The 25645-nt window shown below is 37.2% G+C and overlaps 1 protein-coding gene across 1 annotated transcript in view; it reads right to left on the reverse strand.

The window, feature by feature from the left end:
• Window positions 1-7561: 7561 nt before the first annotated feature.
• LOC145680740 (uncharacterized) overlaps window positions 7562-25645 on the reverse strand; it is a 142579-nt gene continuing 124495 nt past the window's right edge. Inside the window, exon 3 of the mRNA XM_081751738.1 lies at window positions 7562-7980. Coding sequence (XP_081607864.1) covers window positions 7562-7980 — 419 coding nt within the window. The remainder of the gene's footprint in view (window positions 7981-25645) is intronic.

Here is a 25645-nt window from a genome sequence, read left to right on the forward strand (position 1 = left end):
AACGGTAAAATATTTTTGTTTTCCATCTTTATAAAAACAACACCAATCAAAGAAAAATAGGCTACCGGTATCATTGCACTCCTAATTCACTCACTGAATGTATTGATTTGGAGCTGTCAAAATCTAAGACAAAATCTTCCAGGCGCTTGCAATCAATACACGTGATTTCCCTGAGGTTGTCCTCATCTTCCAGAAACAGCAAGTGGCACTACGGACTTACCTGTTTCTCTGTATGTCAATGACTGTCGGTCACTGACATACGTAGTTCATGCTCGATTGTTTCATTCTGAGAAACTCACAGGAAAGAAACATTTGTTTCCGTAAAAATATACATATATTGTAGTTACTCATCCGAAATGTAACGCGAAAAAAGTAACGCAAACTAGGTACGTTACTTAAAAATTTGTAACGCGTTATCGTTACAGTACTTTGGAAAAAATGTAATGCGTTACTAGGAAATGTTACTTAAAAACTTACTTAAACGTACTTGGGTTACGTTACTTCCCAAGACTGTACACATCTCATAGGCACGTTGCAGTTTGCAGTGAATTTCAGAAGCAGATTGGTCCTCTTTAACAAGGAATCCAACCACAGCACGCTGTCGAAACGAAACATCGCCCCCCGCCATTTTGGAAATCCTGCCAGTGGTCACGTGCTAGCAACAGAGTCAACGTCTGGAAAGAAAGAAAGAAAGATCTGTAAGTTACATCGAGAGGATATAATTGGTTTCACTTACAACTAAAGATTACGGTTGTGAAAATATGTTGCTCACGACTTTCAATATGCCCTTCGTAACTTTCCGTGGACACTATCTTTGCTTTACATGACAACGTATGAAAACCAATACAAGAAATTTAAGATCTACTGTGCAAAAGAATAGGAGCTTGTTTCTCATTAATTGTATCATTTACATGTGGTAGAACACCCTTAATGTAAATTTGGATTTTTATGTGTTTAAAAGTCGATGTTCTATTATTTATCCTTTGAACTAGTTTAAAGAACTCCTGTAATGCAGAGCAAAATTATTTTCTTTGCTATCCGACGAACACTACCAACAGCACCTCACTTCGCGACCACCAGCTCACGACTGGCACACGCGAACGCGGTGAAAAAATTCAAGCATGCGCATTAAGGTTCCTCCTTCCACCGTGCACGGTGGCGCCGCCTGAGAATCACTACTTTGCGTGGAAAAAGTTAAGGTCGGATACTTTTTAGACAGGCCTCGTATATTGCGGTTATGCTATGAGTTATCTATGATTTACATAGAACGGGACGTATGGAAGAGGTATCATAGCAATAACCAACCTTCTTAATAGTCTAGACATCGATAATTTCGTACACCAATATTCATTTTCAATCTTTTACATTGAAATGAAAGAATAGGATTTGTGTGGAATGTTTTAATGCTTGAAAGTTTTAGATCAGTAGTGTCTATTTGAAGCTTCTCAAGCACTGACTCATGACTAGGCATTGACAAATATGAAACAGGTACATACCTTCAACTTATATGTAGTCTTTATGAGCGCTTCTGGTCGATCTTCGATGCTACTACCCTGACCTTGGAAAAGTCCGGTAGTTTTGTTTCCCGATTCGAGGTGAAGTTATTGAACTTCCTGTACTTGTGGTGAAATACGTAAAGACGTGTACCTCTGAAATCCACTTCTCTCATCATATTTGTCAATGCATGATCTTTACACGTTGAATCGAAAGCTAGCTAACTTCAGCGCTTGGCAACGATTTCAAAGACGGAATTACATAGTAGTTTTACAGATAAATAATTCATTAACTAATCACAATTTAGTTTTGAAATATCCATCATTTCCTTTCGCTGTTCGTTGAATGTTCTTTGAAGAATATTGAACTAAAAGTACAATCACGGACAAAGTTTAACAATGATATCGAGTAGCGTCTGTGCCAATAGTTTATCTAAGTACAAATTACAGGACGGTTATTAAAAGTTCTATTATTACTAGAATTTCCAGTGCGTGAATCATTACAAGGACCAGTTTGTTGTGGTATCTGGCTATTCCCCCGACGATACAGGATTTTTTTTTTATATATAGCAAGATGCAACAGAAAGAAATAGGAAATTTGCTAAAGTCAAAGATATCTAAGTCGAGAGTAAGTTCTTATCGTGCGTCAGCTCAAAATACAATACCTTAAGACTGAGGCAGCAGTCCATTATTCCAATCGTTGAGATGATCCCTCGCACTTCCTGTATGATGAAATTTTGTCTCCTAGAGGTCGTGTCAAAATCTTTTCCCAAGATAGTTTTGTCCTCGGAGAGTGTCATGAAATATTCCCACGAAATCCCAATTTACCATTAAAGGAAAATCAGAGTGGATCGAATCCGCCCACAAATTACGTAGATAAGTGACATTGAAGAGATATTCAAGTTATCCAAACATGCTAAGCTGCGAACAAAGCCCTCAGTAACTCATGTTTACATATTTCGATTATACGAGGGTGAGTCCAATGAAAACCATAATTATTTTTTTAAATATTATTTATTGGTCACACAGGGTACAGAAGTAAATCACTTTTCAACATAGGCCCCTCCTCGTTCAATGCAAGTCCGCCAGCGCTTCGGAAGAGCCTGAATACCTGCAGAAAAAAAGTCTTTTGGGCGACGGCGCAACCACTCGTGCACCGCGTTGCGTACCTCTTCATCGGAGTGGAACTTCCTGCCGCCACTCCTTGCTCGCTCGCTTTGTTTCAGGCTGATGGTAATGCACCCATGTTTCGTCACCAGTGACGATTCGTGACAGGAAGGCATTACCGTCACGTTCAGCACGCCACAAAAGGTCTTCGCACGCATCAACACGTCGCTGTTTCAGTTCAGGCGTCAATTGTCGGGGCACCCATCTTGCAGACACCTTATGAAACTGGAGAACATCATTCACAATATGATGTGCCGATCCATGACTCATGTGTACACATGCTGCAATTTCGTCTATTGTCACACGGCGGTTTTCCAAAACGATGGCTTCAACGGTGCATGTGGCTGGTGGGGCTGCCATTTTGGAACTGTTGTTGCGCCGGTGTTTGTGCATCTGCCGGCTGCTACCACCTAGGAGACATCCGGCATACTATCGTAAACAGGCATGCCAACTTACAGCTCACTGGCGCCATATGCGGATTTTTATTTCTACTTTTATGGTTTTCAGTTGACTTACCCTCGTATATTATAAATCGTACAAAATCAGGATAATAAGTGACCTTTAGGTAAGATATGGAAGACGTGGAGTCACTAAAGAATTTAACAAAGTTTTGTAAAATTTAGCAGCTAGCATTTACGTTATGGAAGAATCAAATATGATTACGCTGTACTTCATTGATTGAGAATAGTAGAGCTGACACTAAAGTAATTGTGAATTTGGTTTAGGTTGTAAGGAAAACAGTAAACAAAAATGAAGAAAAATAAAGGAAAAGGAGAAAGGATAATGTACGGATTATGTGCTATATGCACAACTTTAATGGACCAATAAATACAGAGTAATACATCATGCTATTACATGACCCGTTCCCACTTAAACTTTTTGAGTGAAGTTCAAAATGATGGACAGCAAGATGGTGGCCATTCACATGACACCACCATAAAGGTTCTCCCCGCCTTAAACATCTCTACAATTACCAATTCTGGCCACCTACACTCGCTTTCATTTTATAAGATGTGCTAAGGGAGTTTTGAGTTAACCCTGTATATTTGATGTGATAAAATATAGAAGTAGGATTCAGAATATAAGCATGTGGCTGTCTGTAAGATTGAGTGCTAAAGTTTTTTGATATATTGAAAATTGTTCATCATAATTCATTATAATCAACTGCGCTCAACGCTTTTAGTTTTGGTCCCATTTCTTCCCTTTGCTCCCACAAAAGAACATTTACTCCTTTTTATGCAAGGATTTTATAAAATAGGGGATCTGCCCTTACAACAAAATCTTGAAGTCATACGTCACAGTTTCGTCACCCCTACTCTGCCCACTCCGCCCAATAAGATAGCAATGTTTTGAACAAACAATCATGGCGGAAACGAAAGTAGCGATCAGACGATGGCGAAAACAAAGTAGCTAATCACACTTGCCGATGCTCGGGTTTTTTTTTTTGGCTTCATTAATTTAATAGGATGAAGATACATATAGGCAGATCCTCTATTTTATAAGATCCTTATTTTTATTGCGTTTTATAAAAGCACTGTGTTTAATACTATTCTCTCGAGTTACTAGTTTTACTTTTTATTATAAAATGTTTTCAGATTTAATAAGCTCTTGATTGAATATTAGGTAGAGATTGTTGTAGATACTTTCCTATATAATTATATAAATAAATAGAGCCTAAACTCTGGTTATCTGTTCTACCATCTAAATGATTTAACGAGAAGAAATATTAAATTGAATTGTGGAAAGTAATAGTTCCTACGTTTTGCGTTAATGGGGCTACAAAGTGTCTAGCACTAACACTGAACTACTCTTCTATCTACTGAAATAATCCTTAATAAATCTCTTGTGAATGCTCACAAGTAAAAGTCAAGTTTGGGTAAATGGGGTTGCTGCCCGAGATATATGTGATAGAGTGCTTACAGCAGATTTCAGATGAGAAGCGGCATGGCCTTGAGTTGGCTTTACGCGGCGTCCAATTGGCTTTGAGCGGTGTTGACAATTCGCGACAAGCAGTTCTGCACGCTGACTTCTCGCGTTACTGCAAATCTTGACAATAGCAGAGGCGCTTATTAGAAATATTGTATTAGCACATTAACTGCTCACTTTACGAAGTAGAGAAAAGAATTACGAACACATACGTGAAAACTACATCTTTTTATGACAACTGGTTGTCATGATACACGCTTTGAAAGGTTTCAATATAAAACAATTAGTAAAACGAGCGTTGAGTCCCGTCTAATTTCCAGTGGATTTTTCTTCGATTTGGAAATGGAACTCAACTTTTATTAAAGGATAATCAGGGGTGTAACCAACAGGTTGTTCTAGGGGAACATTACTTTCAGGGGGAGGAAATCTTTTCACACATTAAAAACAGAACAAATGACCTCTTTCAGAATATGAAAGCATTTTTACTCACCATGTATACTATACACATATTATGTTTTCTCGATGCTACCTTAACAAAAGACGGATCTTGACAGTACTGAAGTTGAAAAGCGGATTGTAAGAGATAAATCAATAAGCTATTCATAAGAAAACAAATGCTGTTTCTAGCAGTCTGTTTATCTGACTTTGTGTTAATGTAGATTAAAATACTAAAGGCGAAAAAAATTCGAAAAAATATCAACTCAGATATTATTATGCAATAATATAGTAGTGAGTTCACACGGTGAGCGTCCAGTTAGGGAAATAAGAATATAAAGCATATAATTAATGTTAGTTGTTTTAATTAGGCAAGGGCGTAGATCCTGGGGGACGGAGGGGGCCAGGGCCCCCTCTCATATTATTTGTAAATTTGCAATATTAGGCATAATTTGAATGCAATTTGTCTTAAAATCATCATATATGCTTTCTGCATCTGAATGCACCCCCCGCCAATTTACAGAGAAATCAGCGTCCTTGTAATTAGGTACAGAAACTGTATTGATGATGTTTTCTTTTTTCTTTTTTTAAAAATCGTATTTTATTATAAACGTTCCTAATTTGCATTAACTATTAAATAAGTTTACTAAACATATACTAGATGAACCTCATTTCGGGGCTGGAAATCGTTTGGAAAGTCAAGGCCCTCTTTTCCCCCGTTTCTACACCCTTGAGAATAGTAAGCGATCGAATTAAATAACAAGCCTCTGCAATTTGATTCATATATATATATATATATATATATATATATATATATTCGATTCCCGGCGGGAGCTCATGTGGAAGAACAGAAGGTATGGGACATTCGTAATATTGTTTTGAAATTGCCTTCATGCAAGATTCTTCCTTATTCGACAGAAGAAACGCAGTGTGATTTTTTTTTCTTCGTTTCAATACCTTACGTATGTGTGGCCAATTACGTGCTCCTTCTTTACTCCTCTAGCAGGGATGCAAAAGCACCAGGCGTCTGAGTGGTGTCATAAATTATTGTAACCCAAAACAAACTCGACCATATCGTGTTGCTTACGAATCAGATGGATTGTTGTTGTGAGACCTACATCAAGTATAAGAGTATATTATTATAGGAACAGACATGGAAGCAAAGGAGCTGATTGTGTGTGTGTAAGAATTCATCAGTGTCTAGGTTGCTTTCTTTTGTGGTAGTTCATTTGTTCTCCAAAATTATAGTTGACAATGTCTTTAAGGAAACCGAGTACAAGTGCGGAATTTTCTTTAAAAAAAAAGTGCTACGAAGTGAAGCTCGAAGAATTATTTTTTGTGTTTACAATTTTTGGAACTCATAATAAAAAATTTACAAGAGTCAGATTCAGACAATGGCGAAATATTAATTGACATAGACAATAGTGAAAGTAGTGTTGAAGACGAACGTTTAGCAGTTCCACTGGAATAAGTTAATAGGTATGTTATTCAGTTGCTATATATACTTCTAGGATACACAGCCAAAATCTTTGACTTTGCTGGAATAGAATATTTACATTGTGAATAATGTTGCCAATGTATGTGTAATAATCTCAACTAGAGGAAGAGCGAGAAGGGAAAGGGGAGTCCGAAATCCGGCAACACCGCGCGGAATATCGCACAGCATTGGCTACTGCCCGTGATGCTTTACATCTGAAAAACACAATAGTATTGAGTGCCAAGTGTGCTCAATATATCAGGGAAGTTTTAGGTGCAAAGCTTTAGGAGAAACAGCCACTAGAAGGTCACATGGAGGTACATGTTATAGTCTATTTCAGTACGTGATCTTATAGTCACTGATGACATTCCAGCTGCCAATCTCTTCAATGCAGATCAAACTCGCTTCGCTTAAACACTTAAACATGAGAAGGAACTGCATTCGTACCGGACGTTGAGGGAGAAAGATCAGAACAACAGTGGGATACATATGTGAGTGCAACATTTCATTCCTATATGATAATGCCGGTTGTGTTCATGGAAGGAGAAATTCTGCATCTCATGTATGTTCTGGAAGTTGAACCAAACGGTAGGTTCCCTGCAGTAAAGTCAGTGGTGCCCACCCCCCTTATGTCCATGACGCACCCCCCCAATTGTCTATCTGTAGGTGTTCTTCCATGAAAAAAAAATCTTTTCGATTAATTTTACACCCCCTCAAACATATTTATATAGATTTTTACCTCCCCCAAATATTTCAGTGACGCAGTTTGCGTCATAGCCCCGCTTTGTGGGCACCTCTGGTAAAGCTAGCCGATCCGGCTAATATAATCTTAATCTCATTTGTTGGTAAAACAGCGAATATAAACAAGCAGGATCTTACAACTCTATTCGGACGTCGTGTTTAAAAGCATTCCAAGTGATAGGAAGAAACTTCTCCTGCTACTTGATTTATGGCCTGCAAACAAAGACGACAGTCTTCCGTCACAGTGTATGCCAGAAGGCTTTGCATTGATCAAACGGCTGATACCTGGTGGATGTAATGACATGATTCAACGTTTGGATGTTCACTTCTGTCCATACAATGCCTTTGTTCGTTTCATCACTGATACAGCAATAACAGGAAATAAAGTGAATATTGGCATCGTGACAAGTTCATTCAACTTCAGTCGTTCACAATTTACCATTTCAGTGCTCCTTGTTTTCAAAACATGATTCAATTCGTTTTCTATAAGGCTGAATACTTGACTGAGGAGCCTGAAAATAGGATCATTCCGTACGAATACTGCTTTGACGGAATTGTGAACGACAAATGTTTCAAGTGCGACTTGATTGCGTTTGTCAGATGTGCTTACTGTGAGCAGAGTATTTGTTCGAGGCATGCACTCTTTTCTGAACTTCATATTGATTGTAGTAATTGGTAACTTTTCTATGCATGGATTTGCAAAACAAACAACTTTCTTTTGTGTTTCATCACTTAAACATGCTGGAAACACGAACATAATCTAGTTCAGAGGAAATAATAGGTATAAGACATCTCACTTATTTTTTGAACTATGTACTACGACTATAACATGTACGTCCATGTGACATTCTAGTGGTCGTATCTCCTAAACCCTTTGAGCTTTCCACCTAATACTTCCCTGACATATTGAGCATACTTAGTACTACTCTATCACATATGTCTCGGGCAACATCTCGATTCATCGAAACGTCACGTTTACTTGTCAGATTTGTCGATATGCAGCCAACGGAGCGCCCAGTAATCTGCAACTCGTCAGACTTATGTGGTGGTTTGGTTGAATAAACTGTAGGCGTTTGATGATTATAATTGCTTGTACCAAATTAATTTTACATTTAAATCATAAGCTAGACAAACATTATGCAAAAATATTGTACTGTCATCTGATTTAACGTATCGATGCATAATTTCAGAACTCTAATTACGTAATATTGAAGGGCGAGAAGGTTTGACTCTAAGAAACAAACCAGGGGCGGATCCAGGGGGCGATCGCCTCCCTCCAAAAGAGGAATAAATAAAACCCATGCTAGAGTTTGGAGCTCTTAAAAGTTGCTCTAAGTAGCAGTATTACAACCCCCGCCCTTCCTCCCCAGAAGTCTGTCCTGGATCCGCCCCTGAAACAAACTAATAAATGTTATTCATGATCGTAAAAAGTGATTCTTGATTTGATTTTCAGTTTACGTACAACTTAGGAACCAAAAGTCTACACACTATAACATTTCATAAGCTAGTACCGGTATACCATTATACCATTATATTATACCATCAAGCTCTACCATTATACCAAGTTTGATCCAGATCAGATGACTTCGGTTGAATTCGTGCGATAAATAACGTCCTTGTCATTCATTTTCCAGGAAAACAACAAATGAAAGACCAAAAAGTAATTTAATAAAAAACAATGTAAAGAGAGAAAGAAAAAGAAACAAGAAACAAATCTTCTGATTGATACGAATCTCTCAAAATATTTTTTTTTTTTCTTGTCTTTCTTGTTCTCTAAGAAAGAGAGAGCGATTTCATTCAATTCCATTTCGAAATTTATGTGAATAAAAATCATATGAGATTCAAGGAAATCTTGGAACCGCGACTCTACAAGTTTCCTAATTAGAGTTGTATTAGGCCTATCAGTTAGATGCTTCACCTACCTTCAGAATTTGAAACTGATTGTTGCTGGTATCTAAAGGACAGAAACATAATTTAAAAAAAAAAAAAAAATCTATGTAGAAATTTTATGTAACATTTCGTATTTGACATCAGATATTATGGTTATCCTACACTTATCCTATTTTTCTGTATAAACAAGTTAGTTTCATTTCTCAGTTGTGAATCTACGATATTCTTCCAAACTATGGCAATTCAATACTCAAACTTCAAGTAGTACATCTGTAAGTATTGATTGCAATAGAGGAAGAAGATAAAAGAGAGAATCTGTTCCTCAGACGCTGAATCCATATCAAAAATATCATTATTTCCAATCCTTTATTGTTTTTGTTCTATGCCTGTAAAAGTTGAAACCGAAATAATTAATTTGAACCACTTCCGGTTTCAATAGGTGGTTAACTACTCTTTATTTCCAATTTTGTTCTATGGCGACCTACGCTGAAACTGAAAGCGATTGATTTTTAACATTTCCAGTGTGAATAGAAGCAGTATTGAATTTAGACTTTTACAAAGGTGGGCAATAAAAGTTTAAGGGTGGCTCTGTTCTAGATTGGAATAGATTGCAGCAGGAATCTGTTACAACAAAACTCGCGACTTATTATTGTCTGGTCGGGTTACAATAACCAACATATCGTCGTTTTCCCCTTAATTAACGTTGTAAAGCGTTTGTGTGCGTCTGTATCTAATTTCCAAGTTTATATTTAACTTCGATTTTATACGAGAACGCGGTTTGTTAATTAGAACAATTAGGCTGGACAAAAGAAGAAACTAATTTTCTTTTTTTTTTTTAAAAAAAATCTTTGCTTTTGCTTCCGAAAAAGTAAACGGAAAAAGCGAATATATACAGGGTGTCCAGTATACAATGTAACCAGGAGTTTGGGATAGTAGAACTTTTGAACCTGAAGTGATACACAAATAATAGTTATACCAAAATGAAGCCTTCTTCATGCATATATTTTTAAACTAGGAAGCAGCGATTGAAGTACACTAGGAACCACGCAGTGTTGCCAGATCTAACCGAAGGTGTAAATTAATTTTTTGCAAAACATGTAAATTAACTCATACGTATGGATGTTCTGTCGTTAATTTTCAGTTTGTTTAGTTGGAGTGGCTTGGAAACTATGGAGCAGAAATTTTTTTTTTATTTTCACTGATAACTAATCGGATGAGGCCTCTGTAAGGGGGAACCAGGGAAATCGTAGTTTTCATAAATTAACACTCTAAATTGGCAGCTTTGCTGATGTTTCAGTGCATCAAAAGATGTGTTAAGGATCTGTCTACATTATGCAATTCCTGAAAACAATGAAAAACAAATTTTGAAATTAGCATGATAAAATTTTTACTTACATGCATCCGGCAACACTGCTGTTCATTTCAATGGTGCTATTTAAAACAAGAGGTATACAAAAACAATTCTCGAACTATTTAAGAGCTGGAAACGAACATTCGCAGTGCCATTGAGAACATTAACACTTCTAATCTTCGTAAAGTTGCTGCCAACCTGATGAAGCGTGTGAACCAGTGTTTGAATCAAAAGAGGAGACACACCCAGGATCCCCTGTAGAGCTGGTAACTCATTTCTAATAGTAGCAGTGTTACCGGGTGCATGTAAGTAAACGTTTTATCATGGTAATTTCAAACTTTGTTTTTCATTGTTTTCAGGAATTGCATAATGTAGACAGATCCTTAACACACCTTTTGATGCACTGAAACATCAGCAAAGTTGCCAATTTAGAGTGTTAATTTATGATAACTACGATTTCCCCAGTTCCCCCTTACAGAGGCCTCATCCGATTAGTTATCGGTGGAAATGAAAAATTCTTTTTTCTGCTCCATAGTTTCCAAGCTACTCCAACTAAACAAACTGAAAATTAACGACAGAACACCCATACGTATGAGTTAATTTACATGTTTTGCAAAAAATTGATTTACACCTTCGGTTACATCTGGCAACACTGTATCGTTCCTAGTGTACTTCAATCGTTGCTTCCTAGTTTAAAAATACATGCATAAACAAGGCTTCATTTTGATACAACCATTATTCGTGTATCACTTCAGGTTCAAAAGTTCTACTATCCCAAACTCCGGGTTGCATTATATATTGGACACCCTCTATATATGGAAAAAAACGCGAAGCAAATATAAGTGCATGTGTATAGATATTCTAGGAGGCGTACTTTTTTTTATTTTAGCCCCTTGAACATGCCTAAATTCAACACTGAATAGATGTTTAACGGAGGAGATAGAATCTATTCTTCGGACATCGAATCGATTGCAAAAAAAAAAAAAAAAAAAAATCGCTTATTGGTATCTTTTACTTCTATTCGTGTGTGCTTTAGGCTACTGAAATCAGTATTGAAACTTGAAGTGCTAGCAAATTTCATCTACTTTCAGTTTTATTATTTTAGGTGGTAATGACATTCTCTCGAGACATCGAATTGACTGCAAAAGCACACTTCTCGCTATCTTACCATTTTTGTTCTATGACGGAAAATTGTTGAAACGGAAAATGGTTGTTATATGATTAATGAAGGAAATGTCGCCTACTCTACGAATAATAAATCGATTGCAAAAATCCACTTCTTGATATACTCTACCGTTTTAGCTCCATGAAAATCAGTATTGAAAGCTGAAGTAGTAAATTTGAATCACTTGCAGTTTTAGCAGGGTATTGCGAGTAGTCAAGGTATGTTATATTGAAACACTGAATTGTTTGGGGGGAAAAATGATTCTCTCTATCTGCTAGCGTTTTTGTTCTACGATGAAAAATTTGATATTGGAAATCGCTAATTTCGACCACTCCCGGTCTGAATTAATGATTAATGGATCAAATACAACCTGTTCTTGGGACTTGAATCGGTTACAAAAACCGCTTGTCGATATCTCTTATCGTTTTAGCTCTGGTACCTGTCAACAGACAGATAGACAGGCGGACGGACGGACAGCCATTTTGACACTTATGCATAACATAATTTGAATCTTCAGGGAGGTAAAACACACCTAAACATAGACAACCTTCTAACCCTAAATCCTTTAACCCCCAAAAATAACAATACTAAAGTGTGCGTTTCATAATTACATCCTATATATATATATATATATATATATATATGGTTGGACAAAACCGTGTGCGTGAATTTTCTTGTGGTTATCACTTTTCCGTCCACCAGGGACAAATCCAGGACCGACTTCTCGGGGGGGGGGAGGTTGTCATACTGCTACTTTTAAGGCCTCCAAACTTTGAGATGGATTTTATATATATATATATATATATATAAAATAAGAAAGTTTCCTCTTGTGGGGAGGGCGCCCCCCCCTGGATCCTCCCTTCCGTCCACTATTATCATTAGGCCGTTAGTGACCGTCTTATTATCGTGTCTCTTAGTCTTCGTTTATAATCATGGGACGTTAAACAATAGACATGGGACAGGCGTGGAATTTTGTAGGAAAAATTGTTTAAATTTTTTCCCGTTCTTTTGTTGTACTGGAGATGCTATCATAGGAGGAACGCTTGGAAATAATACTACTATGCTATCCACCACACCATCATGAGACAATTGCCGGAGAAATTCACAAGTACGAACTCTGTTCAAAATGTCGAATGTGAGAGGTTTAACCCTCCTTGTGCACTTAACAATTTTGCGATTTCGCCTAAAAACATGCATGGAATTCAACGAAGAGTATACTGAATATACACTGTGATTTTTTGCTTAAAGCGTGGGAGTTTTCAGACACCCTGTATGAACAATGGTTCTCTGTTCCCTGGTACGGCCATTTATTTAGCTGAAAGTGTGAGAAAAGTAAGCATTATTTTAAATCTGCTTGCTACCGTACCTATACTAAAAAAGAGGAAACCAGTGTACAGTAGTGCTTTGAGAGAGCAAAGACTTTGATAAATGAAACGACGCGACTCCACTATTTCTCAGATCGTCCTTATTTTTATAAGTAAATTGACTGAGTGAAATATTGAGTTTAACACCGTTCGTTTTTTTAACGTAGAAGCTACGTATCTCCCTTGCGTTTTCTCATCAGTAGCTCTGATTGCTGAATCGGATAACGGCATTCGTTGCCTCAAATGCACAAGTGTGAAAAATTGGTTGTCATGACAACGGCTGCAGGCGGGTTCTCTGCGATAAGAAGTCTTTTGTTTCTCTCTCTCTCTCTCTCTCTCTTCCTTCATTTCTTTCTTTCTTTTTTTTTTTTTAAAAAATTCTAGCGTCGATGCCACCTTTAGATAAAAGCTGTTCAATTTATCTTCGGTTTCCTTTTTTATGTAATGGGAATTTTCTTATATTCTTTCCATCTTGCATTTCTTTTCCTTCCTTTCTGTTTTTTCTTTTCTTTTTACTTTCGGGGTTACCAGGTTGTTTAAGTAAAACCTCAAGACAGAATTTAGAACATTGATATAATATACATAAGCATATGAGCTCATTAGATAAATAACCACAGTCGGGGACGGCGCTTTATATATAGTTGTTAAATAATAACAACCAGGGCCGCCCACAGGGGGGATGTATGGCGCAAGTTGTGCCATTGAGAAAAATTTTGGGGGGGATTTTACTCTACTTTCGAACTAGCAATTTTACTGTCGGAATAGCATTAAAACACGATTTTGAGAAGCTAATTTTCAAAAATTTTCCGGGGTGAACCCCCGTATCCCCTGCTTCGATACTCGATGAATGAAGTACCGCACAAGTAGCCTATGAAAGGAAAGGTTGGATCGTTTTAAGAGAGAAGGGCCGCCCACAGGAGGGATGAATGGCGCAAGTTGCGCCATCGAGAAAAAAAATGGGGAAGAATTTTACTCTAATGTCGAATAAGTAATTTTGCTGTCGTCAGAATAACATTGGAACACTATGCGATTTTTTTTTTAAATCTCGAGAATGAATCCCCCTGCCCCCTGCTTAGAAACTCTATGAATGAAGTACCGCGCAAGTTGCTATATGAAAGGATGGCGCCAAGTTCTGGTGAACAACAGTTACAAACACTCAAGGAATCTCTTTCAAATTTAGATTTGAAACTTGCCTATGTTGTCTGTTGAAAATTATAAAGTAGTTTGACATAATTGTGAGCTAGTGGTAACCATACAGACAACAGCCAAGTTTCAAATCTAAATTTGAAAGTGATTCCTTGAGTGTTTGTAACTGTTGTCCACCAGAACTTGGCGCCTATTTTTGTGATTTCAATCCTTTTTAAGGTCACTCGTACTTGGCTCTTTTACATAGGAATGTTTTTTGTTGGATATCACTTCTTTTTGTAGGCTAATTTCGAGGATAACATTTTCTTTTGGTATCAAACTCAATAACTTGTAACTTGCGTTTTACTTTTCGTGTACAAGGGAATTATATCAATATTTTGTAAAGAAAAAAATAATACTACTAATTGTAAAAAAAAGAATACCTGTGCCATACACAGTGTGTAGAAGTTTTTATATCCTTCAATATCCTTATAGAACATATTTAGTATTGTACACTACCAAGACTACTAATAAAAGTAATGCCATTTTTATAATTAGATGAGACCGGGGCTTGTTGTGACAAAAATCAGTTTTTATTTTTTCTAGGATCTCATTTTTATTAAATGTCAGAAAATTTTGTCTTAAAATAAAGTTTGGACATTAGACCACTTTCATAATTTTTTTCTGCATCTCTATTTTTCATTACAAGAACAATACAATAGAAAAAACAAACACAAATGTTTTGTCATAACATGCCCCTTGCTGGGGTAGGTTGTGACTTTGATCGGGTAAATTGTGACAGAAAGAAATGTGCCCGATTTCGCTAATGTAATTTTAATATAAATTGTGCTAAACATAACGTAAAGGTAATGTTTTTGCATACACAAAGAAACTACTTTCAATTTTTCATTTGAATATTTGAATACTCTTTCTAAATCATCGTTATCGTACACAGTTAAATGCGCCAACAATACTTCCTTCCTAATAATCAGTTTTATAATAGAATCACAATTCCTTTCAGAAATGACTTACGATGCAAACCTAGACTACATAGACTCCTATTATCGTCCGAGTTGCAGTTGTGACATACATAAATAGGATTACCTTCTGTGCACGCTTCGTGTGACCACTGGTTACAGTCAACACATTGAACCCACGATTCTCTGGGTTTGGAATTAGAAAATGGTTCTAGACACACAAGGCAAAAACAATCATCTTCACTATCGTTTTTACGCTTTGAAATTTTCACTGCCTTTTTACATAGAGCTATTCAGAATATTACGGCTTATACCCTTCTTCAGAGACTGTCCATGTCTTGCTCCTGCTTCTGCTTCTAATGCTTCTTTAACTGGAGTATCAGTGAGTACAGCGGACACTAGCTTCTTCCTTCATCCTGTAGTTTCTCTGAGTCTAGCTTTTAGTAACGGGCGAATGGCGCTAGGACTAACATGATGAGGATTACTGTTATTTCTAGACGGTTCGTCTTGAGGCATTTTTTGCATAGACGACAGTTGTGTTTTTTCTTTACCTGTGGAAGTTCTATTGTCAACAGTCGATAAGGTTTCAGATTCTTTACGGTTTGTTGCTGGATAAGGCTGGTTTGTTTCCTTCACAGGTAAATCTGGGAGTTCTGAATTCACTTCTTGTGTAATGTTAGTCCTTGTTCTTCATTATAACCTGAAAAGTTCGTTGAGGATGAGGATGCTGTTGAAGTTGAGTGATGTGTTAGGGAAGTACGTCCTAGTGCTAACTTTATAATGTGGTCATCATCTTCAATGTAATGATCAATTACCTGCGGTGGCAAAAATACATCATCTGGAAAAACGTCTCTATTAAAGGGATATATACCAGTTATTCTGAATGCATTAGGAATATAAGATAGATTTACACTAAGAGGAAATGCCGTTTTTACAATAGTCGGAATGTCATAGATACTAAATGCACACCCAGGATGTTTTCCATTCATGCATCCATTCCATTTGCAACTAACTTTTTAAATGTAGAATATACTCCTCTATCCAGGGGTTGCAGCTTATGGCACGTGTGAGGTGAAATGACAGGAGAGCAACACCGTTTTTCTTGGCATAATTGATTATCTGCACGGAGATATGAGATTCATGGTTATCAAGCAACAAAAGGGCACAATGTTGAAGAGAACTGCCTGTATGTTTGACAAAATGCTCCATGAATTGCACAAACAGGTCTCCTGTCATCCAACCTGATGGATTAGTTCCTGCAATGCTTCCAGTAGGACCTTTACCATGAAATCGAAGTCGATCGAATCTCTTCTCCATGAAAATTAAGTTGAGACCTAGGTTCTAATTACCTGCAACAAACTGCTTCTTGTAGAATCTGTACAGTGACTGTCTATTAACCTCATATTGTGCTGCAACTTGTCTTAAGGATCCCTTGTTTTCGTGGTATGCTCGTGTTGCATCTATGTGCACTTCAATTGGTATCTGGCCTTTCTATTTCTCTTATATGTTCGTACCATCTGCAACGAGAAAGATTGAAGCAAACATTAAAATGCAAATTCAAATTGCTGCAAACTACATGCAAAAGGATGTTGTTATTGTTGTTATTGATGATGTGGTGTTCTGTCCAAAGGCCAGTCTTTGATTCAAAGTCTCTGGGCAAGGTGAACCCATGGCGGTTCGTCTTTGTTTGCCATGGAGGGACCTACAACTAAGGTGGGATCCGAACCATTTGTGTCGCCACCTGCAATCGAACCCGGGATCCCTTGAGTATGAATAGCATGTTAATGATTTTATCCGTTAGAAATCGGAAATTTCTTACCAATACTAATAACGTGTCCACTTCCTAAAAAAAACATTAATAATATCCCTTATGTAAAATTAATAAAATTAATTAGACAATAAACTACCATGGTCTGGTTTCCTGCGGGGTCAGTTGTGACATTTGTCACAATTTACCCCTATCAGTTTGTCACAACTAGCCCCAATGGGTATTTTTTGATTTAATTGGCAATTCAGTATTTCAATTTTACTTTACCAACAAACAAAACCGTTTACATGCGTATTGTAGTTGCTTTAGTTTTTAGAAAATACCATTAATATTTCCAACTATTTCATATTGAAGAAAACAGAAATCAAACTTACCTTGAAAAATAGATCAAGACCTCCACAAAACCAACTTTCTTATTTTCTCTGCTTTGGCGCGACTCACAAAGATGGGAAACAATAGCCTGTGAACTGTAGCCGTCAATTAGCATCGCCAGGTCATGTATATTGTTTGTACTTTTTCTAGAAACATAACTGTCACAACCTGCCCCTGTCACAACAAGCTCCGTCTCCTCTACTACTGCCCCTACTACTACTACAAGCATTCTATAATACTACTACAGGAAATAAAAACAACAACAAAAATAACAATTACTAGTACTATAAAAACTACTGCTACACTGGGCAATTGTTTTTAGAGGACTTGAGTTTTGAGGAGGGAAGAGATGATTAGTTTTGGGGGGGAGTGCGCCATCAGCTTTGGGGGGATGGGGACCCCTGATAACAACATTATATACAAAATTGTTAAACCACCGCTGCACTGTTTGCGTATTCACGGCACTCTCACTAAAGAGCTGGCATATGTTCCGTCCCGCTGCAGCAGCGTTTGACCCAAGTTTAAACTCGTATGGCATATATGCTCTTATGACACTCTTTGGAGGTCCCATATTCACTCTGTCCTTACGCAAGTTCACGGTGTAACTGAACTGCCACAACCAGGTAGTACGTTGGATATACCCACACTAGCAACTGACCTTCGCCTTATCTCCATTCGCATTCAACTCATGCTGTGAAAGCTAATTAAACACAGCCTTCCACAAAAAGCAACAGAACTTTCTTCGTTATCTTTATGCTTGTTAGAAACCCGCCAGGAAGAAATAAGAAAAAGTTAGTTATTAAAGTGAAAAAATTTTTGACAACAAATAAATTTACAAATTAAAATAAGTTTATGAGTTTACACCCCGGAGAAAACATTAAATTGTAATGAGTGGAAACTGGAAAGAACTGAACTAAACTAAAACTGAAGAGACAAATCATGACTCCGCATGCTAACTCCAATCTTTGATCATTGACCATTAAAACAAAATTTGAAACTATAAATAAGCTTAAGTGGGAGATAAACCTTGTAAATAAAAAGAAGGTGGGTGGTAACAGCGGGGATCATTCAAGCATTCATACCTTCATCCAGCCATCAATTGCAAACATCTTGCTAAATGAACAGAAGAGCCAACTTCTAACAGCAACAGCTCTCCTAGAAAAACGACCATGGAATTGGAGGAGGTGGCGTTTGCTTTGTAAGTTATCTCCCAATGGTGTATTTTCACGGTCTTCAGGAAAAAATAATAGATAATAGTAATCGCATGCACGTGACTGGCGATAGTTTGTGTTCGTCCCTTCGCGATTGTCCCCCGGTAGTGCGGACCAAAATAAAGTCTTCCTTGGTACGCGGTAGTAATTGCAACACCCCGACTGTAGATATTTGTTTCGGCACACTATTTCTGTTATTGGCACACTAGCGGCAATCCTTCGACACGTCGCTATATCGAGGATCGATATTTACCGCCAAGTGAGTCACTAGGTGTTGGTGACCATAAAATTTTCAGCTGAAAATGCAACAGATTCCGGATTTTTAAAAATCATGAGAAATGAGAAACAAGTCAGTGCGTAAATTAGTTCATATTTACCTTAGCAATACCTAATACACAACATAATACATATAAGCTATAAAATGTAAAAAGCATTTAAGTTACAACATAGTAGGACATAATGCTGCTATATGTAAGGAATTTCAGCTCACCTTTTGCCTCTTTATTATTATTAACATGAGTATCTTTACGAGGAGTAAAGGTGCTGGGTTTGTTATTTACTTCTTTCACTTGCATAAAACGGGACAAATACTATTTTTTTTTCATCTATTGACGGAACGGCCGGGACACGTCCTTAAAACGGGACGTATGGTCTCTCTACAATTACGGTATGGGGAGAAGCAGTTTTTAGTTCATTCAATTGCTTTTCATGAATGCTATCTGACTCCCTTGTTTTCGTTCTTCAGTTGATTTTTCAAATCAAAATTAATCATAAGTACTGTATATACGAGGGTATTTTCAAAACTTACAATGTACAAAATGTACAAAATAAATAAAACTTAGTAACTCTTGAACCACCCGACCGATCTCGATAATATTTTCAACATAGATAAGGTTCAAACCTGAGATCATATCACTTTGTCATATCACTTTGACGGTGCAGCTTAGGGGAGGATGAGGGGAGAGATATATAAAAATGATCGAAAATGACGAATATTAATGTCGAATCCATAGTTTTCGGGGTCCCTGGGTTGAATACTGACACTTCCGATACCGTTTACGACCAAATTCATCCCTGTAACTTGGATGAGGGGGATATACATAAAAACGATGAAAAATGACCAAATATTTGGGTCGAATGCATAGTTTTCAGGGTCTCTAAGATGAACAGTGATACTTCCGATCCCGTTTAAATGCAAATTCAGCACCACAACTTGGGAGAGGTGGAGGAAGGAGATATATAAAAATTATCGAAAATGATCATTATCAATGTCGAATCCATGGTTTCCGAGGTCATTGAGACGAACAGTGACACTTCCGGTGCGTCACAACATGGGGAAGGAGGAGATATATAAATTTATTGAAAATGGCCGACATTTACCAGTGCCGAATATAGTTTTCGGAGTCTCTGAGATGAACAGTTTGATGCCTTTTAAATCCAAATTAAGCCCCGCAACTTGGGGAGGAGGAGGTGAGAGAAATATATAAATAATCGAAAATGATTAATATCAGAGAACGCTTTAGTAATAGTAAAAAGTGACTGACTAACGTAACATATTATTTTTTAATTTAACTTAACGAAGTGGGTAATTGATGCTAGTAATCCATATTCACAAGTAAAACTGATTTTGTACAGTCATTTCAAATAACTTGGAGTTTGATGCCGTTATTTTGTATTTCTAATATACATAAATCAAAAGTATTTATATCAATTGAGTTTACACAAAATATATAGATAATTGAGTCGTTTTCAGTTTCGAATTATTCTAAAATAATATTAAGAAGTTTGGTTATAATAATAATTATTATTTTGTCTCTCTTTTTACTCAATATTGCTAAACATGTCATTATCATCAGCAGCAGTATATTAGCTATTCTGCCATTATTGGCAGGTTACTTGTTGCAACTGAGAAGCTTCGATGTACGATGGTCCTCAGCTAGTCTCTTCGTCTTGACGTAACAATTTTCTGTTTTAATACCTTCCTTCAACTACAGTCTCCTTCGCTTCCTCCCTCTCTTTCCTTCCACCATACCTTCTAGCACGTCCCTCATAGTACAGTTTCTCCTCAGCCAATATCCTAACCAGTTCCTCTTCCTCCCCTTGACAATATCTAAAATTATTCTTTTTTTTCCCCTACTGCTAATATTTCTAACACCTTCTCATTCGTTTTCCGCACAACACAGCTAATTCTCTCCTTTTTTTCTCCATGCCCACATTTCGAAAGCTTGCAATTTTTTTCATCGCTTTTGCGTAATGTTCATTTTTATGCCCCATACAGTATAAATATTTTCTCAATATTTAATTGGAAGTTTGTTCAATACAAACATTAGCTAATCGTGGTTGGAAAAAAAATGATGCCTTTAAAGTGTAAAAATAATTTTGCAATTCATGGTATTTCAATAACCTGTGCCGTCTTGATTTTCTTTCATGCGTCTCAAGGGTGGCCTCCCCAGTTTGGGAACCAATGGAGTGTTGGATCTGTTTAAAAAATATATTTAAAAAGATTACGAAACGTTGTGATTTGTCTTGTAAGTAGTGAAGCGTGGGCACCCATTAAAAAAAATAAAGGTCATCACCTATGTTGTACACTCTCATCATACGTACACGAAGGTATATTACATTTAGAAACATACATTGCATTTCCGTTACTATTGGCGAATTGTAAAGTTGATTATCCCTTATATCCAGAGTAAATTTACCTATGAAAAGCATAAGATTTCTTAAAAGCAAGACTTACAAGACTCTTGCAAGCTAGACCAAGACCAAGACCAAGATTGGGTGTGCAATACCAGGCCAAGACTGGGTGTGCAAGACCAAGACAAAGACCAAGACCACCAGGGTCTTGGTCTTGGTCTTGCATTTGCTCATCACTAAGTAGATCTATAATACTACAACATGATCTATAATACATAGAGTAAAAAAGATTTAAAAAAGCGATAAGCGGTTTCATTGAAATCGATTTAGCGTTCTAAGAATAGTCATCACCTTCTTTCTTAATCTTCTGTTCAAACCGGAAGTGGAAGATGTCATGACCTTCAGTTTTAAGTTTGATTATTATAAAGCAAAACCGGTAATAAATAGCGAGAAGACGATTTTTGCTATTAGCTAAGTGTCCTACTTAATAAATAGCAAGAAGCAGATTTCTGCTATCAATTAAGCGTCCCACAGTGATAAATAGCGAGAAACGGTTTCTGCTATCAATTAAGCGTCCCACGGTAATAAATAGCGAGAAACGAATTTCTGCTATCAATCAAGTATCTCAGGGTAATAAATAGCGAGAAACGGATGTCTGCTATCAATTAAGCGTCCCACGGTAATAAATAGCAAGAAACCGATGTCTGTTATCAATTAAGCGTCCCACGGTAATAAATAGCGAGAAACGGATTTTAGCTATCGATTAAGCGTCCCATGCTAATAAATAGTGAGAAGTGGATTTCTGCTATCGATTAAGATATACAGAGTGATTCTTTCAAAACTCACAGATTTCATTTGGGTCTAGAATTTCTAACTGAGTTCCGATTTTCATGCGGTTAGTGGCAAATGATCAAGTAACGATGGGAGATGTATTGGACTATGTTTACTGGTTTAAATTCATCCGCGGTACTATCGGCCACGCCTCAAGAAAAATAGCAAATATTCGTCACTGTATCTTGCAATTGGAATTAGGTTTTTGAGGTTTGAAGCGAAATTGCAGAATACAAATTAAGTGTTAGCGGTAACACTCAAAACTCCCATGTTGAATAGCTACAGCCGATTTCTTGCGACAAACAACGGAGAGAATTCTTGGGTGACCTAAAGAGTCGATAAATGACATTTTCCACAAGAGTTTCTTACTGAGTCCGATGCTTCCCTGTCTCACTCAGAAGCGATCCTGTTTCTTCCTGTTTATTCACTAGCGACCATAGATATATTATGTTACTATGTGGGGCAGAACGTGAGGCAAATTTGTTTCTAAATGACCTTCGCGAAGCAACAGCGGATTCCGTTTATCAAAAACTTTTAACAGTAAACTCATGTTGTTCCAAAGAGTACACTATTCTCACTGTGTTCTGATTATACTCACACAGTAGAACAGAATTGTATATACAACGCAATTCCCAATACAACGGTCCAGTTTCCTATTTCTGATACTTATTGACCTTGGTGAGGTTTCCATGTACGAAGAAAACTCAAATCTTCACACCGCACCGCACTTGATTCCAATTGTAAGGTACACCGGCGAATATTTGCGGTTTTTCCTGAGGCGTGGCCGATATTACCCTGGATGAATTTAAACCAGTAAACATGGTCCCATAAATCTCCCATCCTTCCTTGATCATTTGCCACAAACCGCATGAAAATCGGACTTATGTTAGAAATTCCAGACCCAAATGAATTTCGTGAGTTTTTTTAAAAAAAATCACCCTGTATATTCTATATCCACTTTAATCTCTCTACTATAATCAAAAGTTATAAAGCAAAATCTGCTACACTTCGAGTTTCAATATTAATTGAGAAAATAATAATGCCATACAAACCAAACATCTTTAGAGGTGTACACTTGATACTGTGACACACTGTTATTTGTTAATGAACTCCGAGAAATATGAATTAAATATAACCTGAAATGCTTTTAGTTTTTAATGGACATATTTTGTATGATATTTGGGTACATCAGCATTTTAAATCTATCCTCAGGTGAAATCTAAAAGTACCTTTTATTCTATTTTATTTTTTTTTTACCGCTTTTGACAGATATGTATGTGTACATATTCTTTCGCAGCGTCGTTATGGGAGCAAGTCTCCAGTAAAATGACTTCCGTTAAGCGCCTCTGAAGTATCTTGGTTGCTATGGAAACGCTGGAGTTGGCAATCGGAGATGATGCGATAAGTCGTAAAGAGAGAAGTAGATTTAGAAAGAAGAAAAAAAAGGAATATAAGAACTCTGGAAACTCATCGCGCCAAAAGTGTACTGCAGAATATACTGTTCCATCTTTTCCTGTAACCTGTGGTCTTTCTTTAAACAACCGTAAAAGGGTCAAACTTGGTATGATTGATTCCGACAAAAAATAACTATTTATTTATTTATTTATTGAAATGAACATTAGCTAAGCTTCTACTATTCGACTCGATTGATATTTGTGAGCTCCTTAGTGGCTAAGCGGTTACCACGGGAGACCAGGTTCGATTCCAGGCGAGATCTCATGTGGTTCGGATTCCACGTTAATCAATAAGTCTCGTCCCATCTAGCCTCGCTGCCGAAAAGGACGTTAAACTCAAAATCATCTCAACCTGATTGATATTTGTGTGTCAGTCCTATCCGTGCATAACTTTCCCGATAACTCTCGTAAAACTTACAAAATTTGGATGAAACTTGCCTTGCAGAAATAACCATATTGTTTGCAGTCTATTTACTCCATTAAGGAAGCAGAAATCGATGGAATGAAAGTATGTACGTAGGCCTATCTTCTCCATGAAGAAGTGTGTTACTGATCGTTTATTTTTTTTGAACATGAAGAAGTCATGAATAATGAAAGATGCAGGTCACTTCTGAAGTTGCAGGTTGCTATCCGAAGAAAATGTCCTGGTCTCCTCCGCTGTAGTGTGATTCTTCTGGATGATAATGCGAGACCCCATTCCGCACCAAAAAGACGCGCTTATTCGACGTTTACGCTGGGAACGACTAAAGTACTCAGCCTTTACTCAGCCTCCAGTAACTTTTTACGTTTTATTCGCGGTGGCTTCGAGAACTAGACTCCAATTTCTGAGCAACCAGTATGAAAAACCTCTTCCATAATTGTGACAAATGTTTGAACAAAAACGGTGATTACTCGAGGACTAGTCTTGAGTGACCTCTTCGTTAGGTATGTTGATATTTGAGCTGTGGCACACACATAAGCCATAATAACTAAACTAACTAACGCTATGACTTATGGAATCCGGAGCTTCAATGCCGCGTTCACAAAAGCTCTCCACTGACTTCTATCCTTAGCCAACTAGATCCAGTTTCTGCTTTGTATTCCTATTTCTGTGAGATCCATCTTAATATTGTCCTCCCACCTGCGTCTAGGTCTTTCTAATGGTCGTTTTCCGATTGGCCTTCCAGTCAAAACATTAAAATCGTTTCTACTTTCTTCCAACCTAGATACATGGCCTGCCCACCTAAGCCTCCTAGATTTGATGACCCTAACAATGTTTGATGAACCGTATAAATTATGTAGTTCCTCGTTATGAAGTTTCTGCCATTTCCCATTGCCGGTTCCCTTGGGTCCGGATATTCGTCTCAGGGTCTTGTTCTCAAATACTTTCAATTTATATTCTTCCCTTAGACTAAGTGACTATGTTTCGCAACCATACAGAACGACATTCATGATTATTGTTTTGTATATTTTAAGCTTCAAATTCCTCGACAGAATTCGCGACGACAAGAGATTTTGAACTGAATAATAACAAGAATTCCCTGCTTTTAGTCGACATGTAATTTCTTCGTGAATATGGTTTTCTTCTGTTAATGTTGATCCTAGATATATGAAAGTTCTATATATTATAAAAAGTTCTATTCGATATTTTAACGTATCCATAATTTGCCGTATTAGGATCCCGACGAACTTCCATGTATATAGTTTTCTCTGCATTTACTTCTAAACCCATGTCCCTTCAAGCGTTTAATAAGATCTCTGCATTTCTTTCTATTGTTCTCCTATCATCCCCTATTAAATTTACATCATCAGCATATGACATAACCTGGTGAATACCGTTCAACTGTAGGCCCTGGTTACTATCTTTGATTTTCCTTATAGCGTATTCCAGAACAAAGTTAAATAATAATTGCGACAGCGCATTTCCTGTTTCAGGACATTTTCGACGTGAAAGCTCGTGGACAAAAATTTTCCTACCCGGCCTTTATTTTGGGATTCATTTAAACATATCTCAATTAATCCAATTAGCTTTTTCGGTATTCCAAATTATGTAAAAATGTTGTACAATATTTCTCTTCTAACCGAGTCGTAAGACTTTGTAAAGTCAATAAATAGTTGATGTACCAGGCACTGGCGCAAATCCCGGGGGGACGAGGGGGACATGTCCCCCCCAATCTTGGACCTGGGGGGACTGTCCCCCCCAATAATCTGATTTAAAAAGTGCTTTTTCGGATAAGTGTCATGATTTGTGTCCGACTGCCCGAAAGGAATGTAACATGAAATTG

Source organism: Thermobia domestica, chromosome 1 (assembly GCF_964235325.1).
Source record: "Thermobia domestica chromosome 1, izTheDome1.hap1.1, whole genome shotgun sequence".
Lineage (NCBI taxonomy): Eukaryota > Metazoa > Arthropoda > Insecta > Zygentoma > Lepismatidae > Thermobia > Thermobia domestica.